Here is a 15,712-nt window from a genome sequence, read left to right as displayed (position 1 = left end):
TCTCTGCGAACATTAATAGTTTATTGCTAGCAGGAAGTGAAAACTTAACTTAGTTTCCAAAAATGGCTGTAGAGTATTACCATTGCAATAGCCAATGAAACTGATGGTTACGTAGGTAACCACGGTTATGGGAGCGATTGTAACATGACTCCCCATATCCTATCTTTCTAAAATGTAACATGACTAACCGTAATCCTAACAATGTCCATTTGTGTTATTATTCATTCTTCACTTGTCCTAATTTGCCCTTATTATCCCTCTCTCCCTGACAGGCTGCTGTACAACTGGTCCATGTCGCTGCCCTGCAACATCGTGCTGAAAAAGGCTGTGGACAGCCTGCTCTGTTCCATGTGCCACATCCACCCCAATTATTTCTCCCTGCTCATGTCCTGGATGGGCATTGTGGCGCCCAGTGCTAGCCACTCTCAGACGCAACACCACCGCCTCTCCATGACCGACGACGGCAAGAAGCAGCACGATGCCAATGCCACAGCGGCCGCCTCCGCGGGACTCACAGACGACTCCAAGCACGCGAGACCGCCGGTTAATTTGTCAGAGTCGCAGCTGGCGACGCTAGCGGCCGCTTCACAGTCCCCGGGAGCCATTAAGCAGCTATTAGACTCTGGCCTGCCCTCCCTCCTGGTCCGGAGCCTGGCCCAGCTCTGCTGTGGCCTTCTGGCCAGTGCTGACCTGCCTCTGCCCGCAGCGGCCTCTGCCCAGGCCGACCGGCGGCAATACCACCACCATCACCATGCCCACTCGTCCTCCGCCTCGTCTCCACCCAGCCGACCGCCTCTGTCGGCAGAGCTGGCCGCCCCAGTGCTGCGCTTCCTGACAGAAGTGGGGAACAGTCACGCCATGAAAGATTGGTTAGGAGGACCTGAGGTCAACCCACTGTGGACAGCCTTGCTCTTCCTGCTTTGCCACTCCAGTGCCAGCGCGGGTGCCAGTGCGGCCACTGCTGGTGCGACTGGTGCTCAGGCGATGAGCGTGGGTGCGGCCACGTGCCCCCTTCCATCCCAGCCTCAACCTTCGGGGTCCCGCTACTCACTGGCGGCGGCGGGCCGGGCCGGTGGGCTTACCACACAGCAGAGGACCGCTCTGGAGAACGCCACGGTGGCCTTCTTCCTGCAGTGCATCTCCTGCCACCCCAACAACCAGCGGCTTATGGCACAGGTCTGCTTATGATCTCTCTCATTTTGGCAGAAGTTGAATGAAAGGATTTTAGACTATTCCACTTTGCATTGTCAAATTGAAGTGTCTTTTTGATTCAGTTTTCCTTTTTGTCTCCGCCAGGAGACTATGTTTTCACTTTCCGCCCCCCCCCCCCCCCCCCCCCTCGGCCAAGCTAACATTGGTCAAGCCTCACGTGACACGTGACAATACGTTGAAAGAGTGTGCTCGGATTGGCTAGTGAGACGCATGACGTATAGCGGCCTATAAATAGATGTGTCGCTTTGAAAGTCTCTTTCAAAGTGAGGTAAGACAGGAATAATCACGAAATGGCTGAGAAATGGCGGAGCAATACATTATGTAGACACACTGGTGTCATCACAATACGTAATATAAATAGCTTAGACAGGATTAATCAAGAACAGTACATTCCAGTACAAACTGATATCACAGTTGATGACAGTTGATAGCACGGTTCTGCTGGCGGAGACTTGTGCTCCGAGGAGCACATTTTCTAGTTCTAATGCTGAATGAATAAATGCTCTAACATGTGCTTATTGTCAAGAGATCTTGACTCAGCCAGGGCTCTTGATGATTTCAATGATCATTTTTGAGTCGCTGTGGTATATTTCAGTGCTTCGCGATGATGTCATAACCAATTTCTGTCCAAACATTTCTCCAGTGGTCTTGTAATACACCGTGTGTGAACAGGGTTACTTGACGCGTGGTGTTCTCTCTGTACCAGGTGCTGTGTGAGCTCTTCCAGTCGGCACCCCAGCGAGGGAACGTGCCTGTGTCTGGCAACATCTCAGGCTTCATCCGCAGGCTTTTCTTGCAGCTCATGTTGGAGGATGAGAAAGTCACGGTTTTCCTCCAGTCTCCCTGTCCGGTGAGTTTCACGTTCTGTCTCCACTTTGTGCCTTGGGTAGGAGTAGAGATTATGATAGGTATATACATAATATAGTGTACCCCACTTGTGACCTCAATTTATCTTTAGAAATCGAGAATTTCCCTTCAAAGACGGATATAGTGATGTCATTAGTGTTACTCCTAGAAGCTGAAGTTTATGTCTCAGCAGAATCCGAATTCAAGCTGGTTGACCCTGTGGTTTCCAATGCCGCCAGTATAGAAGGAAAAAAAACTTTACACACACTTTATTCTAAAGTTGTCCATTATTATGGTGACAAGTAACAGGTTTAGGGTTTCTACTTATCTGACATGTTGAGTAAATGGTCTTGTTTTGTGTACAAGTTATTGGCTAGGCACTGCCTGATACATAAAATACTGAAATGCAGGGGCGATATGTACAGGGGGACACGGGGGAGGACATGTCCCCTGCTAACCCCTCCACTTTTTACAGTCCGATAACTGTTCTATAAAAAAAAAGGAGAAACGGCACACACTAGGACCATACCGAAACAGTGCCCGATTGTTGCTAAACAAACTAATATGAAAGCTGTCTACTTAGATCTGTTTCTCCCTCTCTCAGTGGCTTTTCTGTTAACAAGAGGTCATGCACTGCTTCACTGTTTACAATTTAACAACTCCTCAATTATGAGAAATATAAACCCTGAAAGTGTTTGTATTTTTTATTTTTTTTATCTTTTGGAAATAATTTATTCTGTCTGTAACTCAGCAGGAACAGCAGCCGCCCCAACAGGTGATAGGCAGGGAGCAGGGACTGCATTTAGAAAGTGGAGAGGTGAGAATTATAAATTATAGAATGAAACAATATCACACGAGAGAGTGTGCTTTACCGACATTATTGGCATAGCAGTGATGCGATCAGGAATGAGCCGTTTGCACCGATTTCCATAAGCATCTCTGAAGTGCTAATAATTATGGTAAAGCACACGCTTGAGTGTACTATTGTGATTATGCAACAGTTACCAACAAAATAAAATATATAATCTAAATGTATTCATATTGTGGCGCAATTTCTTAAAATATATATTTTTGCTAGTGTCATCTCCCTTTTCCCTGGAAAAGCATTGGGTCTGACAGAGACCCTGTTGAGTCAGCCAGTCAACTTGAGCTACATTAATACTTTCTAGAGATCCTGGGTTTTCTCAAAATGAGTAAATACCACACCTATAAACACAAAACTGTCTTGCTAGCTCAAAAAAACAAACTATGTTTAAATAGACGGATTTAGCTACTACATCTGCAGATTTCACATACATTTTTTAACTGGTAGGGTTGTGACGACAACAACTCAGCAGCATAGCTCTTGCAGCTCTTGCCAGAGTGGCAAGAGCTGCTGCTAGCATGTAGGCTATATTTCTATTTATAGTGATGAGGCATTTTTCAGTTGAGCACAACTAGGTTTGCTGTCATGCTCATTTGATCAAGCTCTAAATGTCTCTGTCTAGTTGTCCAATCAGATTACTTGGTCGGAAGTACCTGTTGTATAATGAGGCAATAATGTACGATAGGCCGCGGTGTTGCCATTCTGTGCAGCACTTTGTAACTCCTTTGTTGAATTGCTGTAACTTTCCCTTCTGTGGGATGAGTCGATAATTGGTCATAGCAGAAATATTTTATACAGCGAAACGTGATGAAACTGATGAATCTGGAAAAACGAATGGCCCTTTGAGGATTTGTGCCTGTATGAACTGTCCCCCTACCTTTTGAAATAAAGATTCCCTGCTGAAATAGAAAGGAGGAGGCAAACCTAATGAGATTGAAGCTAAATAAATCTTGAATGCTTTTAAGGTTTAGAGAAATTATCTCTTTCAGTCTGTCTTGGTTTATAGATTAATTGAATTTAGGGATTATGATCAGATACATGAGCTCACGTATTTGGTCTGACTTTCAGGTATGGATCAGCAGCCACTATCAGACCCTTAAGTATTCCTTGGAACAATCTAGGGGTCCAACAGTTTTAGCGATTTTAAAGTAATCGGTTCAAATAAAATAATACATTTTTCGGGGGGAAATGGATATCCTTTTCTTTATTATAGTAGACAAAATCTGTCAATTATTTTTGGCGGTGCCAGCCGCTCTACACTTGACTATGTCCGTCCGTATGTCCGTTTGTCCGTTTGAGCCCGGCTGTCCGTTTGTCCGTTTGAGCCCGGATGTCCGTTTGAGCACGGGCTTTAAACAGCTATAACTCCAGTTCGCAGCATGCCAGCAAGTCCAAATTTGGTATGTGGACTTAGACCACCAATAGGGACGAGCATTGACTGCTGAAGCCCCGCCCCGCCCTATTATAGCGCCACCAGGAGGCCACTTGCTTTAAACAGCTATAACTCCAGTTTGCAGCATGCCACCAAGTCCAAATTTGGTATGTGGACTTAGACCACCAATAGGGACGAGCATTAATTGCTGAAGCCCCGCCCCGCCCTATTATAGCGCCACCAGGAGGCCACTCACCAAAGGCACCGCTTCCTTCACACAGGGTGCGATTTTTGATCTACAAGTTCACATTGGGTTGCGGTGTGTTGTGAGCTTTTAGGTCAGATATTTTTTCGGGCAGTTTTTTTTCACGACGCCTTTTATATGACAAAGTATAACAAAGTTTTAGTCGATTAGAAGAAATCTGATTATTTAGCTTTTTTTGTAAGTAATCGGTAGAATCATCGCTAAGAAAATTTAGCAATATTTGCAGCCCTACCTACTGCTGAGACTCTGTCAAGACATGTTTTCCTCGGGTCTGATACTGCACTGATAATACTCTGTTCAGAACAGATTATACTCTGTTCTAATATAAAACAATGTTAATTGATGATTTATATGTACTGTAACAACTATGTACATGGCACATGTTAGGGTATATGGGAGTGTCAGGAATAAGGCTAGCAAGCTATATACTAACAATTAAACGTACCAGGTCTTATACTATGTGTATTCTAAGAATATATGCCATCAACATGCCAAACAATATACAGTAACTGACTATATTTAGTCATCTTAAAGATCTGTAAAATGTACATGGTAAATGCACTGCTTTTACATTGTGCTTTTTCTAGTTTTCCGACAACTCAAATTCATCACCCATTCATACACAGTGCAATGGTAGAACACTGTTAACCCATTCAATCCTGGAACGCTTCTGTGTCATTTTAAGATTTCTTTGGCTATTCAAAAATAGCAGATATACAAGCTCATAGCGCGGCACCGAGTGCCGTGCTATGAGCTTGTACATCTGCTATTTTATTTTTAATCGTGAAAAATGTGTGCAAATTAAGTGTGTGTGTATGTGTGTGTGTATATGTATATATATATATATGTATGTTTTAAAGCGAACATTTTTAACTCCGATCTGTGCCTTTGGGGGTCCCTGGAACAACATTTTGGCGATCCGCGGCCAAATACATATCATTTTGGGGGTCCTTGACATGGAAAAGTTGGAGCACCACTGATATAGCATAGTTAGGATTTAGAAAACATTGTTTAATGTTTTGTTCCAGGAACCCCCCAGTAGCAAAGATTTGAGTTACAAATGTTCGCTTTAAAATATATCTATATTCAAAGATTGTTTATCTAAAAAAAAATGTATAGCCAAAGAAATCTGATGTGTTCCTGGATTGAATGGGTTAACACTTTACTTGCCACAGTGTGGTACACATTGACACACTGACTGTAGAGGCAACCATGCAAGGCACCAACCTGCTCATAGGGAGCAGTTAGGAAGTTCATTGTCTTGCTCAAGGACATTCCGACACAGCCATATGGCGCCAGAGATTGAACTGGGAATCTTAAACTCCCAGACAGACACTCTGAACTACTGAGCCACTGCTGTAGACTATTATGATTATGACTGTCCGTTTGTCAGTGTGTTTGTGTCCGTCAAGTTTGTGGGCCCTGGCTAGAAAACCTGGCGGTGTTCTGTGCTCCGAGGAGCACACTTTTCTGGTTATATATAACATTTTTAAAAAGCATATGGTGGTTCTCCGTCAATGTGAAGGACTGATGTAGTGTTCCCAATTGACCACAAGGGGACAGCATAACAACAGGGAGGAGAAGCCGCAGATTCCAATTGGCAATACTGTCACTCCCACAGACTGATGCATGTCTAGTAGTCTACTCCGTACTAACCGACATGTTAATATATGCTCATATTTTATACTGCTCCATGATTAGTTGTCAGGAGAGCAGTTTGGGGAGTGTGTGTGTGTGTGTGTTGCAGGAGGGGGGGGGTGATTTCAATTGCCCATAGCTAATTCCATTCTAACCTCCAAGACATCTCATTGTCCTCATTATTCTACGCTATTGTCTCTCTTTTTTCTTTTGATAAACACGTAGGCCTTTGGGTGAAGGTCATTTTCTGAGCTAGGTCAGAAATCTGTTTTTCTATCCATGTTGTCAGGAGGTTGCAGACAACATTATGCAAGATGACATACACAACTGAGGTGAAAAGTAACCACACTGGCATCCCTATTTTGGGCATATTAAAAACAAATGCGAAAAATGGAAGATCTACAAGACTGTGTGACGTGTTGTGATCTTGTATATAGGCTATTTTTACTGTTCATATGATGAAGAGTAAAACAAATACATGATTTATTGTTTATGAGAATGACAAATTATGTAAAAATAGGTATTGTTTCCGCAATGGTTGAATTTCCAGCATTTTAAATGATGGCAACATGCTCTGGTATTTTGACAAATATGATATATTGTAATGCGATTGTATGGCAAGCAAAAAATAATAATACATGACATTTTATCCCATGTTTCTTTTAACTGATCCTGAAAATTAACCTGAATCGACCTTTATCCCTCTAATTACGCAGGCTGCCATCTTGTTGGCCTTGTGGTTTTTCTGACAACAAGAAAAGAATGCCATGACTTGGACTCTAGGGCTGTCACCATTATGACTTTTTACTTGACGGGCTAAAATTACATTTCCGTTTGGCTTTTAGGCTTCGTAAAGAAAAGGTGGCACAGGGCAGATATGACAAATAACTTCATTAAACATCATTTAATGACTTTATAGGCACACTTAAAAAACGTTACACGTTTTGAGCTTGTAGATCTGCTATTTCCCCCCCCCCCCCCCAATTTCTTTTTGAAAATGTATGAACATTTTTCAATATGGAAATGATCATGATTGACTAATATGACGAAAATTATTGCAATTATATCAAATAGTTGTGATTAGGCGATTATGTAATGTGACAGGCCTATCTGACTCTGAGTTCATCAGCATTGAAATATCAAGAGCTCAAAGCCAGGGACAGTGCTGCTCATTTCATACGCCACTTGGTCAGTTTCTCCCTCAAGCTGGGTGTATGACTCAAAGGAACTTGACAATCTGATTGGCCTGTCAATCGAATTAGACTCTTTATGTGGGTTGGGTGATTATGACTGCAGAATGCCATGATGTGTTATCCAAGTGATGTGTAGCAGATTTCCTGGAAGTCCTCTACCGTTTGAAATGCCCTGGTTATGACCGTTCCATTTTGTGTCACTTTTCGTTGAACTGTCATCTAACTTTGTGGTGTTTATATATAGGAGGACAGGTAATTAATTGATGATGGATGCTTCAGTGGTCTGTGTGTGTGTGTGTGTGTGTGTGTGTGTGTGTGGGGGGGGGGGGAGGGGGCGGGGGGTGTGTAACTTAGTCTAAGTGGCAGTGTCATGTCTGTCACCCGTAGGCCACAGTAAGCAGTAAATGTCGACCACGATGATGCACACATGTAACATTGATGCTGGCTGAGAAGCCATGTCAACTTCAATAAAGGCATCATTGCCCGCCTACTACTACCAAGTATAATGGTCCCATAAGCAGCAGTAGTTTGTATCTTGTGTTTTTGTGCTACAGTACATGCACCCTTAATCACCCATAGCTAGCTAGCTCTGTATCATAATCTGTTCATCCTATATGCTTCTGTTATTTTACATTTGACTTCCTTATCTCTTTCACCTATACCTTTAGCTGTACAAAGGACGCATTAACGCCACCAGCCATGTGATTCAGCACCCAATGTATGGAGCAGGCCACAAGTACCGTACCCTCCATCTGCCTATCTCCACCACGCTGGCTGAGGTCCTAGACCGGGTATCAGGTATGTTTGAATAAGAAATATCTTGGTGAAAATAGCTGTTTCCACTGTTGATGTACAACCCTCTACAGCTCTTGCTCTACGAGTGAATATTTGGCTTTTTAGTGTTTTATTCCCCCATTATTTTCAGTAGTGAAGTAAAATTCAGAATAGTGCTGTGTTATTAGCTTTCCTGGCATTGACAGGAGCGAATGACAACACAAAGTGTTGATCAGCGTATTCAGATTTGGTACTCAGCATTGCTGGTTTATCACGTGGGTGAAATTTCCATTTCTTTCTCCCTCCCTCTCTCTCTCTCGCCGAGTGAGCTTTGGTGTTTCCGTTGACAAATGTTGTTTGACAAAGTATACTGCAGAAACTACTGGCCTTAAACAGTAGCGACAAAGTATACTGCAGAAACTGCTGGCCTTAAACAGTAGCGTCATATGTGTGGCTAGCATTATTTACAGACAATTACCCTTGAGCATCCTTCTTGTAGCTTCAGTCCCTGACTTAAACATATTGTATTGTCCTTCATCTGGTGAGTGCACACTGCACAGTAGTGTCCTGCATTCAAACACACAGCCGCCCATACACAGGATCATATTATATACTGTACTGTATATAAACACACTTCTTATGTTTGGATTGGTATTCACATATGTCTGCAAGGGGAATCAATTGCATGAAGTTAATGGCCCGTGTCTGTACCTCGCACAATGACTCACACATTCTCAGAGTCATGCACTCATTATGTCTGTTACATGTGCAGTACAAATAAATATTTCATGTTGTGTCACACTGCATGCATGGAAACACACAGACGCTCAAACAGCGTGTCTGACTCCACCATGTCTCATCTCTCAGGGTATGAACATTGACCTTTACCATCAGCTGCATGCTGTGTCCACTCACATCCAGCTCGTTTGCCAAACCACAGCCCCCATATTGTCCCTGTTCAGAGAGACATTTTTTTAAACTGTAACTACCAAAGAAGAGCTGAACGTAACCAGTACTTGGCCTCAGGACTTTGAGTCAAAAGGCCAGTGTTTTGTTCTTATTCCACATGAATTCAGACTCGTCAGTGAATTTGAACCCCTCTAATTCAATAGATTTTACTTCCAACATGGATTCGGGTGAATTTCCTTAAGAACAACTCCAAACAGAAGTGAAATAGTCCCAAATCCATTTAAAAACGAACACCACTTGAGCCTTAAACCGTAATCTCCTCCTTTGTCATTTGAGAGGAACGTTTTACTGTCAGGACATTATCTGGTCGTCAAGGTCGAGAGAGCTCTGTGGTGAGGCTCCGCCGTGTAGCGTTAGCAGCACTAGTTGTTGGCCAGCGCTGCGTGTGTGTGATGAATGGCTCTCCTCCCGGGACCTTGAACAACAGATAGAAGACATGATACACCCCTTTTGTTTGAAGTGGAGAAACAGACAGATAGATAGATAGATGGGTGGGTGGATGGATGCTGTAATTTAAAAACTGAACGATGAAGGTGGTGCTAAAAACCTGAAATTTCTGTGTCTTAAAGTGAAGCTTTAGCAAATAAGTGAATACAGGAGGGTGTACGTTTAGTGTACTAACCCACCCACATTCGGATGTTGAGCAGGCAAACCTTACCGGGATTTTAGCTAAGCACATCATGACAATGCCTCTTAGAATCTTTAATGCTGCATTATCTGCTGTTGAGGCTAGCTTATCCGATAAGTGAAGTGGAGGGGGAGATCTTCACCAACTGCCTCTGATAGCCCTGCTAGAGCTTCCATGAGGCTCCATGTCACCACTCTGGTGACACTCTGATGCATATAGACACTGATGTTAGACCTGGTGGGCCATCCCACAACAGCAATTCATCACAATGTCTTTATTCATTCAAGTGCACCAGCTGTATTACATCGTAACCACTTTAAATCTGGTGGCCCTATTTTGTGCATGTCATTATAGGGAGGCAAAAATAGCCAATCTATAGGCTCATAAGGGCTTAAGTGGTTAACGTATATAAAGGTGTATGTATACAGTGTAGTGGCACCCAAGGACAACAGGACCTCACATTTAGTGCAAGGGAACATTGCAGGAAAATGTAGTAGACAGCAGCAGACCATGATACAGTTGAAGAGTGAGTGCAAGTAAAAGATTGTAGTCAGGAGCAATGCAGCCAAATGCTCAATCTAGCATTGTTTTTGCATTCAGTTGTCATGATAAACCCTGAAATACTGCTATCAGTAAACATGTATCCTCTCGTTTCCCTTCCCTGTTTTTTCTGGTTGTTTTTGTAATGAAACCGAACCGCACTTGTCATCTGCACATAATGATAACCGCAAGGGGATAGAAGGCTCTTGACTTGAATTATGTAAAACAAATCTCAAATAAAAACAAAATAATCCTCTCCTTTTTTTTGTTTCTTCTTTCCTCCGTCTATTAGACACCCCAAGTATCACAGCAAAGCTGATTAACGAGCAGAAGGAAGACAAGGAGAAAAAGAATCACGAGGAAAAGGAGAAGATGAAAGCAGACAGTGGTTTCCAAGACAACTACAGCGTTGTCGTGGCCTCAGGTGCCTCATTCAGTTACATGTACCTCCTTGACCAATCGCATGCTACCCATCAGTCCCCTCCTCACACCTTTTTCCACCATTCACATGGAAATGGAGTCGTTTAGCCTATATGCATAAATAAGTATCATTGAAATGTTAAGCTGTCTGCAAAGCCTCTAGGCCTTGCGTTGTTCTCATTAAAGGGAATAGAGATTAGACGGCTTTGACTTGGCATAGGAGGGACGGTGAATGCTAAATGGATGGTGTTTATGAAGCAGGTTTGTTGCCAGAGACTGAATAAATGACATTTAGCAAAAAATTATCTCTGCTGTGAAATTGTACATCTTTTGGAGATTTATCATACAAATGCCAAAAGTATGTTGAAAATATAAAAGGTTTTAACTGGACTTAATCAGATATTAATATCAGATCTTTGACAGATTTTCATTCATGAGATTTCTGGTCTCTTCATTGTGCTCATGTATGTGTGTGTGTGTCTGTGTGTGTGCACCAGGTTTAAAGTCCCAGTCTAAGCGTGCCCTATCCACACCACCTCGGCCACCATCTAGGAGGGGTCGAGTTATGAGTGACAAGCTGACAGCTTCCTCCAGTATGGACCCCTCTGCCAAAACCATCAGCGTGCCTGTCTTCCACCTCTACCATAAACTCCTTCCAGGTAGCGTGCATGTATACACACACTCACAGAGACTTGATTTCCCTTGGCCTGTGCAGTATATCGATCCACGCCACTTTAATGAAGCTGTAACATCAATCTCAGTCAGTTCCTTGAGCCGTGTTCCTTGATGAGTTGGCATGTCCTTTGGCCAGACACACTGGGTTGTGTTTTTGACCCTGGGCTGTCGAGGTAAAACATGCCCATGAATATTTAGCAGGTGTTGTGGTCAAATGACAAACCATGGCGACCATCGCTTATCAGTGGTTTCTGGGCAAAATGGTTTCTGTAAAATGGTTTAATACGTATACATATAGAGATACGTATTGCACTGGCAACATTTTGAACTCATGTTCGAGCCCTCACCCCTATAATTCTTAGGCCAAATAACATCACGTTCGTGATGATCAACCGCCAATTTTAATAAAAGATGTCAGTGCAGTTGTGATCACTTTTAATAATGCTATAATTAATAGCTTTCATGATTTTGTCCATCACACCTTTCATACATTTCATCCTCTTCCCTCTCACTTAATTCGATGTGTTTCTTTTTGTTTATCATTGTTTCCATGTCATTTTGTGCTTTAGGTCAGCCCCTCCCAGCGGAGATGACTCTGGCCCAGCTGTTGACCCTCTTGTATGACCGCAAGCTACCACAGGGTTACCGTTCCATTGACCTGACAGTCAAACTGGGCTCTAAGGTCATCTCTGACCCTGGCCTCTCTAAGACGGACTCCTTCAAGAGGCTACGCACAGAGAAAGGTACAGAGGCCATAAGATATGAGCACAGATCTCTTTTAAAAGTGTTAATCCAGCTATATCCAGCTACTGTATATCCTGAAAGAATATGTGCTTTTAGACTGTTGCTGTCATGACAAAAAAAAAATCCTCCACTTTTTATTTGACCGTTATTTAATCAGGGGTAACTATCCCATTTAGATTAAAAACATATTTTCCAAGGGAGCCCTAGGACGCATACAGACATCAGTGTAAATTAAAAAGACAAGACAGTAAAATTATGAATAAATAAAGGAAAAGTAGGCAGGGGGCCCACCCCTGTAGGTAGGAGCGCAGCTATTCGACTAGTCTATTAAAATGATGCTGTTACAGTACTGATAGTCGACATAGAAATAGATATACTAGTTGAATAAATTATTCAGTATTATAGTAATTTAATTACAAAACACAATTTTATTCTGTGAAAAGAGATTGTTTTAAAATGAAAATCCCACCACAGTCATGGCTTGTTGATGCCGAGTCATGTCTACTGTATAAGGTCAGGCAGTTTGGAGCTTTCTAACACTGTGGCTGCCTCCAAGCGTAACTGAAGGGGAAAATAAAGTACCTTCTCCAACAAAAACACCGGCATGGAATGGCCGTCAGAATTCTCTGGAGCATACTTCCATTAATCAAACTTGAATGAGCCATGGTTCTTACTATTTGGATTTCACCTGAGAAATACATTGATTTTGGGTGCCAATGGCCTAGTGGTTAAGTTGTATACCATATATAGGCTCTAATGCAGCGAATAACAGCGAGTCGCAAGTTTGATTCCCGAGCCTGACAACCTTTGTTGCGTGTCATGTCCGTCTCTCCCTGTTTCCTGCTCCTGTTCAGTTTGTTTGCCTACAATTACCTTGCTAACATCAAATATGTTTTAGAAAATACCAATACTTTGCTCTTTGATGTTTTTAATATTCTCAAACGGAATACCTGTCATTTGCATGCATGAGCTAAGATTTAGGCTACTCCATTAAGACCCCCAATTTAAAGTTGAGTAGCTGATATAATATAGCAACGCTTCACTTACCTGAAAAGAAAACAAACTTTTCCAATTCTTCAAAATACTGAGATGATGTCTGATGATGATGATGATGAGTATCTCACTGTCAGATGAGTGCACACAGGTGGATAGCATTTGTGTGTACTCCCCCCAAATTGTGCTTCTACTGTGTCTGTCCCTCTGTAGGGAACTTGCAAACATGGAAGATACATTGATGGTGTTTCTGGCACCTGTGCACGGACGTATGAGATAAAACAGACATGCGTTTAGGTTTATTCACAAGTTAATACAGGGATACCGGAAAAGGTACACACATGAAATGATCCACGCCGTGTGTGTGCGCATCTTACCCCCTGGTCTTACGCCTGTCAATCACTGCTGTTCTGTGCAGTTAGCACAGATTAACTGCAAGGAAAAACTTGTCTCCCAAAAGGCTCCACTCACTGCAGGTAGCCCATTCCACAGGGATTTCAAGGCCCCGTCCTCGACTTCCATCTCCTTTGTTGCACCAACAAGCCTCCCTTTCCCTCTCTCTGGAGATGTCTAAAGATGTCAGTTTGGACCAGGTAGAGCTCGTATAAGCTCCGTATCCACGTTCAGCACTTTGGAATGCCTCCTGTGCTGTTCCTCACTGTGCCGAATAATGAGCCAGACTTAAAGGAGATGCAGAGCTGTTTTCTGTCAGGCTCCGCTTACATCCTTGTCTTTTATCTTGGACACAATACCTTTTCATCAAGATTTTTTAGATGAGACACCCATTTAGTCCAAAACAATGACAAAATCTTTTCATCAGCAATGAAGGATTTGTTCTTTTATAAGCAGGTACTTTATTAAAAAAGGGTTACCAGTGCAATATAAACACAGGCCACTGGCTGTACTGGCTCTTTTCCTCCATGTTTTAGTGGAGTTTTTACTTTGGTTAGAGCCTAACTTGCATCATTACTCAGACTGCTTTGAAAGAAAAGCTTTGATGCCTCAAACCTCTGGAAGCACTTTTGAGCACAGACTTCCAATCACAGCCTCTGCTCTCCCTACCTTTTATAGCCCTCTGGGAACTGAAGCTTTTTCCCAGCTTTGACGTTGGAGCACCCCCTCATACAATATTCATGGGCTTATTAGATGGCAGCATTCATGTTAGTTAAGTGCCAGCAGGTAGAAAACTTGGACCAGTTACGCTAGTCGTTCCTGTGGTGAATGTTGTCATGGCAAGTTTGCATGGGGAAGCAGTGACTTGAGGACAAGGTTATATTTAGCCATCCTCTCTCTTAGGCTTTGACGGTCAGCACTGACTGGGATGTGTGTGTCACTGCAAGGTCAGATTCATTTTTAACGTTGTCATTTGCCGACATCTCTCTTTTGATGATGTTGGCACAAGCAAATCTGCAAACCTGGTCAGATCTGTCACTTTGTCCACTGCTGTGACCCTTCATAGATCTATGCTTGCCAGGTATCTACCACGTTTTATTTCAAACGTAAACACCCTGAGTAAGCATATGGTCAGTATCGCAACAATCTATGCTCCACCCCGTTCTCTACAGTAGGTGCCATCTGCTCCATTTGTCGTTTGGTTGTGTGTGTATTTCCAGTATCCACTGATACTAGCTGCAGCTCCGGGTGACACATTGCGATGCGATCACACACTGTGTCTAGATTCTAGTACATGGGGAAAGAACTACCTAACCTTGCCTAGCAGCAAGTGCTTAGCAAGTGAAGCGGCACTAATGCAGACAAAAGAAAAATGGAGTCAAAGTATCTCATGCAAACGCGCAAAGAAAAGTCCAAATCACAGCTCTGATCTTAAGCCATTCTTTGACGCACATTTGTTCCATGGTGTTCATTGAATCCAGATGGAATGTGGTGCACCTCCTCCTGCTCTCTGCAGAGCTCCATTAAGAGATTGTGCTACACCACAGCTATGTTTGTGCTATGTGTATCTGTCTCTGTTTCTCTTATCTGCTGGCTTGTTTGGACATGGTAAATGGAACCCCCTCCTTGGTACCTTCATGACAACAAAGCTGGTTTCACTGTGTGGTTGTTGGATGTTTTGACTGACAGTCTCCCTGGCTTCAGGCCGTCGACCTTCTTAGCAACATGGCTAGTTCGTAACAGCAAAGTTTCCGGGGCGGCGGTAATGGGAGGCTAGTGGAGGCTAAGCCTCCCCAAATGTACTGCTGGCTATGGTGCATATTTTAGATTATATATAGATATACATATATGTCTGGATTATAGCGAGTCATTGTCGCTGCAGCCACCACAATCAATACAACAACAACATGCGCTTGCAGGGCTTGCGCTATCCACATGTCAGGTGTAGCTGATATGATTGACATTGGAGCTTTCCAAACACATGGTAAATTCCACGCTCTACCCCAAATCACCTGCTACCTGCTTGCCTACAGTGAGGAGCGATGACCTGGGAGTGGTTGGTAACGCTAGCTGGGAATCTGACCCAAGCTCACTTCATTTAGGAAAAAAGAAAGCAGTCAGTGTGGTATTGTGTGTACCAGGTGCATGAGGCCAGTGGCCACCATGTTATTAAAAACACTGATGG

At 43.1% G+C, this 15,712-nt stretch overlaps 1 protein-coding gene across 25 annotated transcripts in view; it reads left to right on the top strand.

Annotated features, from left to right (window-relative positions):
• The window catches only part of birc6 (baculoviral IAP repeat containing 6), a 144,985-nt gene that overhangs the window by 56,776 nt on the left and 72,497 nt on the right, over positions 1–15,712 (top strand). For 16 of the 25 annotated variants that reach the window (XM_084076272.1, XM_084076268.1, XM_084076267.1 and 13 more), the window contains 7 exons: positions 273–1,176; positions 1,919–2,062; positions 2,810–2,875; positions 8,060–8,189; positions 10,595–10,726; positions 11,220–11,381; positions 11,967–12,140. In XM_084076272.1, coding sequence (XP_083932398.1) covers positions 273–1,176; positions 1,919–2,062; positions 2,810–2,875; positions 8,060–8,189; positions 10,595–10,726; positions 11,220–11,381; positions 11,967–12,140 — 1,712 coding nt within the window. The remainder of the gene's footprint in view (positions 1–272; positions 1,177–1,918; positions 2,063–2,809; positions 2,876–8,059; positions 8,190–10,594; positions 10,727–11,219; positions 11,382–11,966; positions 12,141–15,712) is intronic. The other 9 variants (XM_084076278.1, XM_084076277.1, XM_084076279.1 and 6 more) reach the window with 2 other exon arrangements.

Source organism: Gymnoscopelus microlampas, assembly GCF_963454915.1.
Source record: "Gymnoscopelus microlampas genome assembly, chromosome: 13".
NCBI classification, from domain to species: domain Eukaryota; kingdom Metazoa; phylum Chordata; class Actinopteri; order Myctophiformes; family Myctophidae; genus Gymnoscopelus; species Gymnoscopelus microlampas.
This window is presented reverse-complemented; position numbering and strand designations above follow the sequence as displayed.